General features: G+C 46.5%; 1 protein-coding gene across 1 annotated transcript; it reads right to left on the bottom strand.

Moving 5' to 3' along the window:
* Positions 1-3352: 3352 nt before the first annotated feature.
* On the bottom strand, positions 3353-6235 carry LOC142249099 (germ cell nuclear acidic protein-like). The gene is made up of 8 exons (XM_075320691.1): positions 6155-6235; positions 5734-5811; positions 5529-5613; positions 5365-5410; positions 5091-5235; positions 3942-4074; positions 3640-3847; positions 3353-3471 (listed from the first exon to the last, which is right to left on the bottom strand). Exons 1-8 carry the CDS (start codon positions 6224-6226, stop codon positions 3390-3392), a joined length of 849 nt encoding a protein of 282 aa, XP_075176806.1. The 5' UTR covers positions 6227-6235; the 3' UTR covers positions 3353-3389.
* Positions 6236-14962: the final 8727 nt, after the last annotated feature.

The raw sequence follows: 14962 nt of genomic DNA, 5'->3' as shown, positions 1-14962 counted from the left end.
GCATTAGTGCAAATGTGAAGAGTTGCCCAACAAAGTCCAAATTTTGCCAATTTTGAGAAAAGTGTTTGGGAATCCGAATGGGCAAGGCTTGTGCCAAATTTGAGATTTGCAAACTTTTTCATACAAAGTTCGCTCATCTCTACTCATCAGTTACAACTGATCCCATGTCTTCAATGCATAAGGGTAAATGTATGTTTGTCCCTTCAGAGAGATATCTCATGGATATATAATTTTTCCATGACAGTGACCAATCAAAGAAAAGAGGATAATTTACTGATTGACAAGAGTCCAATTAGTAGGTCAGTAGATTGGTGGCAGTAGATGTGCCCCTCCACTCTTTTCATTGTCTATGGGACAGCCCGAGATAGCCAAGTCCCCTGAGATCTCCGCTGATCAGCAAGTTATTATGAATCCTTTGGCTATTCCTGCAGTTTTAACCTTTGGTGGTCTGGTCTGGGGTCTTTATTAATTCTGGGATCTAATCTGATTCTGTAATAATTTGGGAGTTTTCGATGCTGAACTTATTTTCGGCTCTATAATCTGAATTTATTCCGGGAGAATAAGTTTTGGGGAATTGATGAAGGCGGCTTATGTAGACATGTTCTATGTACCGTATTTTTGAGATTATAAGACACACTTTTCCTCCAAAAATTTGGGAAGAAAATGAGGGGTGCGTCTTAAAATCCGAATGTAGCTTAACAGGGGGTGGTGGACAGGGGTCACAGGAGGCAGGACAATGCTGTGTGCTGTGCTGCTCTCTGCGGTGCTGTTCTGTGCGGCTAGTGGGCAGCAAAGCTCTGTACGGTTGGTGGGCAGTGAGGCTCTGTGCGGCAAGCAAGCAGTGAGGCTCTGTGTGGTGGGCGGGCAGCGAGGCTTGGTGCAGCAGGCGAGCAACGAGGCTCTGTGTGGTGGGCGGGCAGGGAGGCGCTGTGCGGTGGGAAAGCAGCGAGGCTCTGTGTGGTGGGTGGGCAGTGAGGCTCGGTGCAGCTGGCGGGCAGCGAGGCTCTGTGTGGTGTGTGGACCGCGAGGCTCTGTGTGGTGGGCGGGCAGTGAGGCTCTGTGTGGCGGGCGGACAGCGAGGCTCTGTGCGGTGGGCAGGCAGTGAGGTTCTGTGTGGCGGGCGGGCAGTGAGGCTGTGTGTGGTGGGCGGGCAGCGAGGCGCTGTGTGACAGGCGAGCACCGAGGCTCTGTGTGGTGGGCGGGCATTGAGGCTTGGTGCGGCAGGCGAGCAGTGAGGCTCTGTGTGGTGGGCGGGCAGGGAGGCGCTGTGCGGTGGGAAAGCAGCGAGGCTCTGTGTGGTGGGTGGGCAGTGAGGCTCGGTGCAGCTAGCGTGCAGCGAGGCTCTGTGTGGTGTGTGGGCCGCGAGGCTCTGTGTGATGGGCGGGCAGTGAGGTTCTGTGTGGCGGGCGGGCAGTGAGGCTCTGTGTGGCGGGCGGACAGCGAGGCTCTGTGCGGTGGGCAGGCAGTGAGGTTCTGTGTGGCGGGCGGGCAGTGAGGCTCTGTGTGGTGGGCGGGCAGTGAGGCTCTGTGTGGCGGGCGGACAGCGAGGCTCTGTGCGGTGGGCAGGCAGTGAGGTTCTGTGTGGCGGGCGGGCAGTGAGGTTCTGTGTGGCGGGCGGGCAGTGAGGCTCTGTGTGGCGGGCGGACAGCGAGGCTCTGTGCGGTGGACAGGCAGTGAGGTTCTGTGTAGCGGGTGGGCGTGCAGAGAGGCACGGGCCATTCTGAAGATGTCGGCAGTAAGTTCTTTAAATAATGGCGCCCAGAGTCAGGTAAAATCCCTGAGGTAAAAAATGTTGATATAATGTGTAATATGATGTGATGTAAAGTGTAATATGTTCCTGCATAGTAATGTATAGTGATATAGTATAATACATAAGGTAAAATATGTGTATGAGGGTATGGTATAAGATAGGTTGCCTGGCAACAGACTGCAGGGCTTCTGACAGTTCGCAGTTGGGATTAGGCCTTGGGGGGAGGAGCTAGTGCTGAGGGAGAGGACAGACTCCATCTTGTCCCAGGTTTTGGGCTAGAAAGCCTATGGCTGGGGCAGTTTGATACTAAAGAAGTGTCTTCAGGTTTTCACTGAAGTTCTGATTTTCTATTTTCAGATGTAGCAGCAGTTTGGACTCTGAGCAATATGTTATAATACACACGTCAACTGCTGCAGAACCTCTTTGACTCTTCTAGTTTAGCTCATGTTTCTATGGGTCCCATTTTTTCTGTAAAAAGATGTGTACACTGAATGACTGACACCAAGAAACAATAAATGAGTTTGACATTTTATTGATGATTCATTTATTCCCGCTTGATATTATAACACCAACATGTTCTGCGGCGCTGTAAAGGGATGACCATCATTCATATTAGAAGTTGCCAAATTTCCTATCAGTATATTTTTTTAATGTGGGAGGAAACCGGAGTACCCGGAGGAAACCCACGCAGACACGGGGAGAACATACAAACTCCATGCAGACACCAGTGCTAACCACTGAGCCACCGTGCCGCCCAAGAGATGGCAAGAAGATGCCATTATGGTGAAAGACTGAGATGTGACTTTCCACCTGTCTTCTGGATGACTTCATCCATGTGCTGCCATCTTGGATGGTCAGTGATGGATCTTCTCAGGCTTGGGTTACAAGAACTATCTGTAACCTATCAGTATATTTTGGAGTGTGGGAGGAAGCCGGAGTACCCGGAAGAAACCCACGCAGACACGGGGAGAACATACAAACTCCATACAGACATCAGTGCTTACCACTGAGCCACCGTGCCGCCCAAGAGATTGCGAGAAGATGCCATTATGGTGGAAGACTAAGATGTGACTTTCCACCTGTCTTCTTGATGACTTCATCCATGTGCTGCCATCTTGGTTGGTCAGTGATGGATCTTCTCAGGCTTGGGTTACAAGTACTATCTGCAATCTATCAGTATATTTTTGGAGTGTGGGAGAACCCGGAGGAAACCCACGCAGACACGGCGAGAATATACAAACTCCATGCAGACACCAGTGCTTACCACTGAGTCACCGTGCCGCCCAAGAGATGGCAAGAAGACGCCATTATGGTGGAAGACTAAGATATGACTTTCCACCGGTCTTCTGGATGACTTCATCCATCTATTGCCATGTTCTGGTCTTCTGGATGACTTTATCCATCTACTGCCATGTTCTGGTCTTCTGGATGACTTCATCCATCTATTGCCATGTTCTGGTCTTCTAGATGACTTCATCCATCTACTGCCATGTTCTGGTCTTCTGGATGACTTCATCCATCTACTGCCATGTTCTGGTCTTCTGGATGACTTCATCCATCTATTGCCATGTTCTGGTCTTCTGGATGACTTCATCCATCTACTGCCATGTTCTGGCTGATTGATCTTCTCAGGTTTGGGTTACGTTACAAGGACCATATCGCTGTCACAGTAGTAGCAGCCAAACTTCTCAGTATCGAGAGAATCTGTCCAACGTCCAAATCTATGGTGGGAGACAAAGCTTGTATTAAAGACTGATCCAAAAGGTCCAAACACATCAAAATCAATGACAGAGCCCCTTTCATTGTAGAAACCTAAAGCCATGAACACATTTACAGAAACATACAAGAATATTTCCCCCCCTCCATGTCCATAGTTTATGCGATCTTACCTGTTCTGGCAGCCAGAGCATTCATACATCACTGGGTAGTGGATCTCCCAATTGTGAAATTCAGTAATGCGCGGGAGATCCGGGTGGATCTGTGCCACCTTCCCACAATATTGCTCCCATAGCTGGTGATGGGCAAATATTCCATTGCCATCAATGATCCAGCAGGCAACATGACACATCTCATGTATCAATGTGTCTCGAAGTCGATCTGAGGAGAAAGCAGCAAATAATTACAATCAGTAAAGACGTACGGAAGATTTCACCACAGATAATCTATAAATTGTGCCCGATGTGAGTCCTACCTGCAGAATCGCAGATTTTATCTGATATCTCAATGAAGGCGTGGCGCTCCCCGTTCTTCATCGTGAAACCGCCGGTGCGGCCAGCTGTTACTCTCAGCCTTTTATTCCAGCTGATGTCCACATCTGCAGGAAGCTACGGAGGTAGGAAAGAGATAATTTAGTATAGAGCAGTATATACTACGGTATATACACGGGGCACACTTACCCTCTTTTCACTATATCCCTATAAACCTATACCTACAGAATATAGAGCTATAGACCATACATAATGTATACACTATCCCTAGCTCTAACTCTTCGTTCACTATTTCCCTATAACCCTATACCTACAGAATATAGGGCTATATACCATACATAATAGATACACTAACCTGCACTCTAATCCTCCGTTCACTATTCCCCTATAACCCTATACCTACAAAATATAGAGGTATATACCATAAATAATGGATACACTAACCCTAGATCTAACCCTTCACCCAATATTCCCTATATCACCCTATACATACAGAATATAGAGGTATACACAATATATACTAGATACACTATCCCTAGCTCTAACCCTTCATCCATTATTCCCGATATCGCCCTATACATACAGAATATTGAGGTATATACAATATATACTAGATACACTATCCCTAGCTCTAACCCTCTGTTCACTATCCCCCTATATCACCCTATACATACAGAATATAGAGGTATACACAATATATACTGGATACACTATCCGTAGTGCTAACCCTCCATTCACTATTCCCCTATAACCCTAAACCTACAGAATATAGGGCTATATACCATACATACTGGATACACTAACCCTAGCTCTAACCCTTCATCCATTATTCCCGATATCGCCCTATACATACAGAATATTGAGGTATATACAATATATACTAGATACACTATCCCTAGCTCTAACCCTCTGTTCACTATCCCCCTATATCACCCTATACCTACAGAATATAGGGGTATATACAATATATACTATATATACACTGGATAAACTAATCTTGCTCTTTAACTCACTATCCCTCATATTGCGCTATATATACTGAATATAGAGGTATATACAATATATACAGGACACACTGATCCTAGCCCTATCCCGTCACCCCCGTACCCCCTACACTGGGCTGTGTGGTATACCTGGTTCTCAAACACGGTCCGGTTAAAAAACTTGTACAGACGTCTCTTCAGCTCCTCCTTGTTCTTATGGAAGCTGGTGACGTATTTGGATGTGGGAGAAGACAGATCTCTCAGGATACAGTAATTGATGGGACACTTCTGTTTCCTGGGGAAAAAAAACATCAAAAATACATATATTGAGAGCGCACACGACCTGTAGACAATAACAGCGCCACCTAGTGACCGGATAAAATGAACATAACCCAGATAATACGGATATACAGGAATACATTACCTCGCTGTCTCCTCCTGCACAAAGCAGACTTGGGGAGCATGGGGCTCTGGAGAAAAAAAAACAAAAATCGTCATTTATTTTTTTGTCGTTTAGTTTTCCTAATCAACAAAAAGTCTAATTTCTTTGAAGGATTTTATGATCCTTCTAGATTCTTTGTTACAGACCTGACTCTATGTATGGCTGTTGAGGAACAGAGCCGACATCTCCTCCATCAAGGCTCCTCTGAGACCTCGGAATAAGTAGATGAGACTGAAGAAAAGAAACACAAAGACACAAAAATGTATAATAAAGAAGCAGCAACGATATAGCGGTATAATCACATAATGCGGCGTAACAGAGCGACCGCGCTGGAGAGAAGCGAGCGCTCACCTGATGGAGATTCTCATCACCGTTGTCGTCCTCTGTGTCGGACGCAGAAACTGTGCGGCATTTTTTCTTGACCTGTAACTGTATAAAAAAAAAAGAATTAAAAAATAAAATAATTTTTGCTTCCAATTTCTATAAACGTTTAACCAAAATGTCTCATTAGCAAGGGTCAATTTTAAAATGTACCAAATTTTGTATATGGTATAAGGATTGGAGCTGGGGTGCAACAGAGGAAACTTACAAGACTATTATTGCCGAACACATAGGGCCTGATCCATTCTTCCAAATTCATCACCATGTTGATGAGTTTGGAAGCAAAAAATATAATTAAATACAAGATAAAAAATATAGAAAAGTGACCTAAAAACCGATAAACGACGAATAGGGCCCATAGTATGGTTAATATATCGGAGTCACCGCTCACCTGGTCATTGCTACCGCTGTTCTCTGTATCAGGATCAATAATAAAGCGACGTTTGCGCATATTTTTAGACATTTTGCTCAACAGAAATGCAAAACAAAATCCAAACTCCACTAACTCTAACACCCTCAGAGAGAATTGTGGCGCGCGCAGGGCTTTTTATCATGTGTTCCAATTGTGACATCATCACCTGTATGACATAATCACTCTATAGAACACTGATATTGTGACATCACTGCCAGGCCATATATGGTTCCATGTGTATTCATTTATACACATATATATATATATATGTATATGTGTATACACATATATACATATATATATGTATATATATATATATATATGTATATATGTGCCGCCCCCGCGACAGCCGAAGGGCTGCTCGTATCCAGATCCGCAGTGGCTCAAGGGGTCTCCGGACCCGAGGCGGGGTCGCGCGGATGCTCGAAATGAAAAGGGGGGTAGAAGAAAGGTATTTAGAAAAGGGGGGATGATGGGTGGATTGGATAGTGTTCGTGACGCCACCCGCAGGTCGTGGTAAAGCGGAATACCACCGCTGCTGCGTTTGGGAGAGAGAGGGAGCATCCGTGAGCGATGGAATAGCAGCTGGTGATGTTAACCCCTCCATGGGTAGGGGAAGGTGTCCCGGGGATCGGTGATGGCAGAGTGGGGACCCGTTGGAGGCAAAGGGGCACAACGTACTCACACAGTCCAGAGATGCTGACACTGACACCGGGTAAACCAAAGTCTTGAATGGCCTGTAGCTTTAGTTCGAACACGCTGGGTCTGTGCCCTTTTGGCATTGCTGGTTGGTCTGAAGCCTTGTCCCTTGGCACTGTGTTTACACTTGGTGGATCCCTTTCATTTAAAACTACTTGGGTCCCGCTCACCTGCATGGCTAGCAGGGTGAGCTTGCTCTCAGGGTTCACGCTTGGGATTTTCTGGACGGTTTTGGGAAGTCCTATCCCTCTCGATGCGCTAGTACCCCGATTTTGGAGCGGGTGGAGAGCGGTTCATGAAGATTCAGTCCTCGTCGGGTGAATTACTGGGCTGCATAAAGCTACTTCCCAGCCTAGGGTCCGCGTACCCCATTGTGCCCTGGCCCCTGCCCGGTTGTTGCACAAGGCTGCTGAACAGCCCTCCATGGCAGTGCCGTGCCCCTTGCCACTACCCCCTGCGACCGGGGTTCCAGCTCCTTCCAGGCCAGGCCAACATCCGGCACCTGGGACGGGTACAGGAGCCCAGCTCCGCAGCGTGACCTGTCACTGCTCACTAACACTCTCTGACTACAACTGACACTTCTGGCCCTACTTCTACCATCCCTCCATCTGGGCGGCCCTATTCCCCTCAGGCTGCCCAATGGGTGTTTGGTGGGTGTGGTGCAGAGTGTGCCTCAGGATTTGTATATACACCAAAGAAACAGGACCCGTAACCAAGGAGGAGCAGGCACCACGCAGAAGGGCAGACTGCACGGTACCCCCGAGATGACCCGACAGGCCAGGGCATCACATATATATTATATACAGTATATATAGAGAGAGAGATACTGATATCTATACATATACAATAAATATATACTGTATATATAATGTATATATACACATAAAAGCAAACAGCACACTATGGAAGTATCAAAAACATGAACTCCTATCTCACAATGCTGGCGTTTGGGGTTATGCTTCCTTGGTCAACCAAGGAGGAGAGAGGAGGGAGACACACACCAGGTCCAACAAAGGCAGGGGAACACTGTCAAAGGTCTGGTGCAGTTTAATGAGACTCTCCCAGCACCCAGGTTCTGATGCGCCGGTACTCTGAGAAGGAGGAAAAAAATTTGCAACATAGTGAAAGAGTACCTAGCCGACCTTACCAGCGTCCTCTCTGTTGTACAACTATTGGGTATCCAAGCCGGACAAGTGACATGAGCTGTCCCTCTACGCCTTAGAGGTGCTGGCCTGCCTACCTGCCCTGATAGCGTTTGACTAAACGGGTTTTTAGTGCATAATAACTGATAGGCGCATCCACATGTCAACTGAAAATGCTGACAGACTGACTCTAATCAAGATGAACAAGGCCTTTTCCTTTTTTTCTGGTGTATGCCCATGCACCCCTTTCCATCCAGACAAGAATATAAAGTTTATGACTTCTTGTTTTTCGTGTTCTCCTTCTCCTTCACCATATAAACAGGGTGATCATGCGACCATCGCTCTTAATTTTTCAAGGGTGTGAATGATGCCCTAAGGACCAGGGCGCACTCACTGCGAGTGGAAGAAAAGCGATTCCGACAGCTAAATAGGAAAGGGTTCTTTACAGTTAGAGCAGTCAGACTGTGGAATGCCGACCACAAGAGGTAGTAATGGCAGATACTATAACAGCTTTTATAGAAGGGCTGGATGATTTCCTCAGTACACAAAACATTGTTGGTTAGAAATGATTTAGTGACCAAATGTAGAACTGGTGGAGTAAGGTTGAACTAGATGGACCTAGGTCTTTTTTCAACCTAAGTAACTATGTAACTATGTATTCTCCTTCACCATATAAACAGGGTGACCATGCGACCATCGCTCTTAATTTTTCAAGGATGTGAATGATGCCCTCCTTCATAATTTTTAAAAGCCTACATCGAAAATACTTTTTAATATATATATATATATATATATATATATATATACATACTCCAGTGGTAAATGTTTTTCAGCCTTTGCCCTTAGTGCATAGGCTTTCCCACTCCTTCATAGTGGGAAAAAATGGTATGCTGAGGCCTCCTTTACGTGTCTTCCAGAATGTAGTGCATTACCTCCTAATTTTTGGCAGCCCTTCCACATAATGCAAAGGCTTTACTAGTATAGGAGACCCACTCTTAATAATGGGAAAATACATTTTCTGAGGCCTTCCTTTACATGCCTTCCAGGGTGTTTTGCAGGACCTCTTTCTAATTTTGGGCAGCACTTGCATATAGTGCATAGGTTTTATTAGTGTAAATGTCCCACTCTTAATAATACCAAAAATTGTTTTCTGAGGCCGTAAAAAAAGTCAATATTGGTTGGTTCAGCCAATGTAAGTCTAGTGTGTATGGGGGTCTTAATAGTCATCTGCCAAACTCCATAGCTTAATGATTGCTGTAATTGAGAAGTACTCAATTTGAATGGAACGGTGGCCAAGAATGTGCATTACCACTTTATTCATTCATTGTCTATGGGATGGCCCAAGATTTCTCAATATATCACTCAGTTATCTCCGGAGGTCTCAATACTTGAGATTGATCGCATGTCCTTTGTGGAGCCCACTTGACTGTTATCTTGTATTGGTGTGGATTCACTTTCATTTGATGCTAAAGTGGTTAAGGACCCTGTCCCTTCTGGCTGAGAATACCCATAGCCTTAATCACAGTGGAAGCATTGTATCATCACTCCCTTTCGCAATATTACCCACCCCTGGCTTCACTCCATGCTGGTTATAGTTCTTTTGTACTGACTTCTTTGAAAGAACATTTCTCTGGAGAAACTGAGGTGTTTGTTTCTGTTCCAGCTGAGAAGTTTACTGCTGAAGAAGTTGAAGAGTACTATTTGTTGTGTGTTTATCCACCTGATTGTTTTACCTTCTTCATGTTGTTTCATTGCAGTAGTGAGACTATTGTCTTCACACTAGTCAGGTTGAGTTTAGGGCCAGCGAAGCTTTGGACACGTGGCAGCCCATGGGGAAAAGATCAATCTAGTGAATTTAAGGAGTGCAGGGATCAGACTCAAGTGAGTGTTAAGGTACTGTCACACATAACGAGATCGCTAGCGAGATCGCAGCTGAGTCACGGTTTCCGTGACGCAGTAGCGATCCCGTTAGCGATCTTGTTATGTGTGACACCTACCAGCGATCAGGCCCCTGCTGTGAAATCTCTAGTCGTTGCTGAATGGTCCAGGCCATTTTCTTCAAAGGCGATGTCCTGCTGGGCAGGACACATCGCTGTGTTTGATACTGTGTGACAAGGTCACAGTGACTGCTGAGATCATTATACAGGTCGCTACTGTGACCTGTATCGTTCCTGCATCGCTGGTAAGATCTGACTGTGTGACATCTCACCTGCGATCTACCAGCGACCTACCTGCGATCCCTATCAGGTCGCATCGTTTTCGGGATCGCTGGTAAGTCGTTGTGTGTGACTGGGCCTTTAGGGTTGACTTTATCTCCTTCTCCCTATTGTTAGGTCCTTTCTTTGTACTTATCCTTGTTGTTCCCTTTGTGTTGTGGCACTGGCTGGGTGCCCTCTCACAGCCAGTGTGACATCTAAGTGCGAAAACCACAGATAGCAATTGTACAAGAAAATTGGATGTCTGAATGCTACCACTACGGCTCTATTCTTTGTCTATGTGACTGCCCAAGATTTCTCAGTATATCACTCAATTATCTTCTCTGGTCTCATAGACGATGATTGTAGAGGTGGATTGCGTATGGCGCAAACGTGGCATATTGGAGCCTGTTCTCGGGATCGGTGGAGCTTTTGGTCGTGGAAACATCTTTACAGCACTTATGTTTTTCCATTGTGAATTACATTTGTTGTTTACTCTTATCAGCTATTTGAGGTTGACAAAACGTCTAGCAAAATATTCCAACCCCCAAAAATTACTACTTTATCTCTTATTTCTACAGTTCAGAGAAACTCCAGAAACTTTTACGCACACGTGACTGATGGTAACTTTTTTTTTTTTTCTTTATTGCTCCTTTAATAGCGGGTTTCATCATCGTCATCATTACTCTGATTCACAGCACAACAAATAAACACTTTTTGTCTGCTACTTGGCAAAAAACATGTGCGCTATACTAAATCGAATGCGCTGAATCCAAATCTGAAGTTAGTTTGTTTGTAGCACGTCAGGATATTAAGTTATTCCAATTTTTGTGAAAATTAAAATAAGCAATTAATAAAGATACAGAATCGTTATGTCCCACAGTTTCACAACATGTATTATCATTTTTATTGAAAAAGAAGTATAGGTAAATAAACCAAAAAACTTAAAAATCACTTATAGTAGCTTAAGAAATCGCCTTGAACTCAGCAGAGTACTTTTAAAAGTGATTCAGGCACTTGCTTTTGCGCTTGTGAGTGATCCTAGTGGCCCGTTGCAAAAACCAGCAGTAATCGCCCATCATGTTGGGGTTAAAGCGACCTGGGTATCTTTTTTCCATAGTAGAAATGTCCTGGTGGAATCTCTCACCATGTTCATCACTGACATTACCCATATTTGGAGGAAAGAAGTCAAGATGTGAATGTAGGAAATGCATTTTCAATGACATTTGGGCACCATGCATTTCGTATGCTTGAAGCATATTGTCTATTAGTTCAGCATAGTTTTCTGCTCTTTCGTTTCCAAGGAAGTTTTGAACTACTAATATAAATGCATCCCATGCAGTTAGTTCAAGTGGGGTGAGTTCTTTCTTGAAGATTTCATCGTGGATTAGTTGGTGGATTTCAGGACCAATAAAGATTCCCGCTTTGAGTTTGGCCTCAGTTTTCAATGCACTAAACTTTTCCTTCAGATATTTAAATCCATTCCCTTGACGATCCATTGCTACTACAAAATTTTTCATTAGTCCTAGTTTAATGTGAAGAGGTGGAAGATAAACTTTAAGTGGATCGACAAGTGATTCGTGTTGAACATTGTGCTTACCAATCTTATGTTCATCTCTATTGGGCCACCGTTTAATTTTATAATGGTTGTTGTCATCTCGACTGTTCCATAGGCACAGAAAGCACATATGCTTAGTGTAACCTAACTGCAAACCAAGGACTAGTGCAACAACTTTGAGGTCAGCACAAATGTTCCATTGATGTTCTGAATATTTAATCAATTTCAGAATGATCTGCATAGAAGCATAGGTCTCTTTCATTCCAACCGCATGTGCAATGGGGACAGATGGCTTTTCATTGCCATTGTGCAACAGAACAGCTTTCAAGCTTGCTTTACTAGAGTCTATGAACAGTCTCCATTGATCTGGAAAATGTCTACAACCCAACTCTAGCATAAGCCCATAGGTCCGGGGAGGTCAACGAATGTGTGTAAGAATATCTTCAACAATGCCTGAATAGGCGTATGGCCTTTTCTAAGTATAACTCAAAATCTGGACGTGCTGTGCAAATTCTGAGTTCATATTTGGAATCAGCATGTTCAAATTAGTAAAGAACACATGTTTTACCCTCAGTAGCAAAAACATTGTTGTGCTGTGTTATTTTTACTTTCCTCTAAAAGAAACACATACGGTATCATGCCAATGTCAGTGTTTCACTTATGGATACGCTGCCAGCATGTAAGGCGTGCAACTTATCTGCCTGACATCTGATAACTAGAGGGAAATCAACAGCAAAATGCAGTCTACACATATACAGGGATGGGGGGGCACAAATGTGACGACTGGACATTTAAAAAGTCAAAATAAGATAAAATACCAGGAAAAGTCTGTCTGTTATATGTTATATTGCTACAAGTGCAATTACTTTCCATTCTCAACGGATACATGTAAGACTTTCACTCTATTGAATGGCCTCATCGATTGGAGACCATCCATCATCCATTTAGATATTTGATTCTTAATTCAAGAACTAGGTAGAATCCCAAGAAGCCAAAATCAGAAACAATTTGGAAATTTCCAACATTTCATATGTCGCGGGCGTGAGGAGGGTGTCAGCACACCGCGCTCACCCCTTCTGCTCTGGTCCGGCAGCTGCTCCTGGTGGCTCGAGCCGTGGGCCGGATCCCGGGGTGTCTCGAGCGACACTCCTCGCCCGTGAGTGAAAGGGGGGTGTTTGATGTGGGGATTGTTATAGTTCGTGACGCCACCCACGGTTGTGGTGATTGCACCACCGCTGCTCAGTGTGGGGGTCCCGGGGATGGTGATGCGGAGCAGCCAGGTGTTGTGTTGCCCCTCCGTGGGTAGGGGTTGGTGATCCCGGGGCCCGGTGATGAGATGTGAAGTGTAGGGCCTGGAGGGCGCAGGGACGCGGGGGCAGCGCTGTGCCTTGCGGCACTATGGTACTCACTCAGCCTGACACACGGACACAGTTTGTACGGTAAACCAACGGCTGGTAGGACGGTCCCACAGACGGCTGCACCTGCACTCCCGGTAGGTAGCGGTGACGTTTCTCTTCCTTGCACCTATGTTGTCTGATGGTAGCGGTGGATTCCCTCCGGTTACCCGCTCCCCGACTGCAATCTGGGCCGGAGGAGCTCTACACTTTTGCCCGCAGGCGCTGGCCCTGGGGAAACTGGTGCCTTGGCGGTGGCGGTGTCTCCCCGGTAATGGTCGGGCTGTTGCCGTCAATCGGGACTTGGTTGCTGGGGGAATCTGCGTCCCCGTCACTGACGGATTTGGCAAATTTGGCGACTCCTAGCCTTGCCGGGGTCCGAGAGGCCCCTGCCCTGGTGCTGACTGTCCTTCGGAACACTGCTCCAGACCACCGGGCACACAGCCAACGGGGTCCTTCCAGGAACTTCCAAACGGTCCCCCTCCAAACAGTCACCGCCGTTGATGACCTTGCTGTTCTGGCCCTACACAAAGCTGGGCTCTCAGGCTGTCTTCCTTCGCTGTCACTTTACTTGCTTTCCGTCTTTTCTACTTTCCTCCCTTAACTCCTCCACTTTAGCTCCTCTTTACTCTTGCCCTGCCTGGGCTTCACTCCTTCCACTTCCTCCTCCCTGACAGAACTGCCTGGTTTCTTCCTGCCTCCAGTGTTGTGAGCTCCTTGGTGGGCGGAGCCAACCGCCTGGCCCACCCCCTGGTGTGCATCATCAACCTCTGGAGGAAGGCAACAAGGATTTGTAGTTAGCAGGTGTGCCTACCTGGAGTGTGGGGTGTGGTGGTGTTGTGACTTGTGTCCCCTGGCTTGCCCAGGGCGACACATTCCCCCTTAGCAAAATGCAGACCGTCCACGGGCTGCCGTCCTACACCGGTTTTATTTTTCTGTAAAAGGGGATAACAAGGGTTAATCAAACATAAATGACATTTTTAATCAAACTCTTCCCAAGACGGGAGGCACATTTACTTAAACGTTGCAACGGTATACGGTCACGGTTTCCGCTCTCTCCCACCCAAGCAACCTGGCCCTGATGCTGTCCCTAAAGCCCAGGCAGCACCCCTTGACCCACAGTCCAGCACAAGTCACCCGAGCGGGATCTGTCCTTCCCCTCCAGAGGGTAGCCACCGGTTCCTTTGGTGGCTGGGCCCTGGCCTGCTCTGCTCAGGGCCCTCCCTCCAACCTGCCTCTCCGGAGGCGGCACTGCGGAAACGGTAACGGTACCCAACATATTTACAAGCCACTTAACGTTTGTGGTTGCCCTGCAGAGTTCACGGGCTTGTCCATGGATAGTTCCCATGCATTTTAAACGGTCCCCACGGGGACAACGGTGCCGGCTCCGGCCGGTTGCAAATCAACACAGCAAATCAGGTGAAAAACTCGGTCATTTTCATTTTCATCATTTCAAACTTTCAAACTTAACAAACAAACAGCAAACTTCTGGTGGTCCCCACGGGGACGGTGCAACGGGCATCCGCTGCCCTACTCCGGTCCGTCTGCGGCTTCTTCCGAGGGAGGGGGTGCAGAGCTCACCTTGCTCTCCGGGCTGCCCCTCAGCTTCACATCCAGGGCAAACCACCCCCTCTCTCCGCAGTGCCGAGTATACCGCACCATGTCTCCCGGTATCAAATTGCGGCCAGGATGCTCTTCGGGCAGGTGAGCATGTACATCCCGCCGGGCTACAAACACCTCGGCCTCCAGGCCCGGTTCGTATATGAACCCGTAGCCCCGGCGGATATCGAATCGCCTCA

This window comes from Anomaloglossus baeobatrachus, chromosome 8 (genome assembly GCF_048569485.1).
Source record: "Anomaloglossus baeobatrachus isolate aAnoBae1 chromosome 8, aAnoBae1.hap1, whole genome shotgun sequence".
In the NCBI taxonomy this organism is placed as follows: Eukaryota; Metazoa; Chordata; class Amphibia; order Anura; family Aromobatidae; genus Anomaloglossus; species Anomaloglossus baeobatrachus.
Note: the sequence above shows the minus strand (reverse complement) of the source record. Positions and strands in the feature narration are given on the sequence as shown.

Coding starts and splice junctions, on each gene's coding strand:
- LOC142249099 (XM_075320691.1), bottom strand. CDS start 6,226: ATGTCTAAAAATATGCGCAAACGTCGCTTTATTATTGATCCTGATACA. Junction 5,411..5,528: donor ACAGCCATACATAGAGTCAG/GTCTGTAACAAA, acceptor TTTTTTCTCCAG/AGCCCCATGCTCCCCAAGTC. Junction 4,075..5,090: donor GGACCGTGTTTGAGAACCAG/GTATACCACACA, acceptor CTACCTCCGTAG/CTTCCTGCAGATGTGGACAT.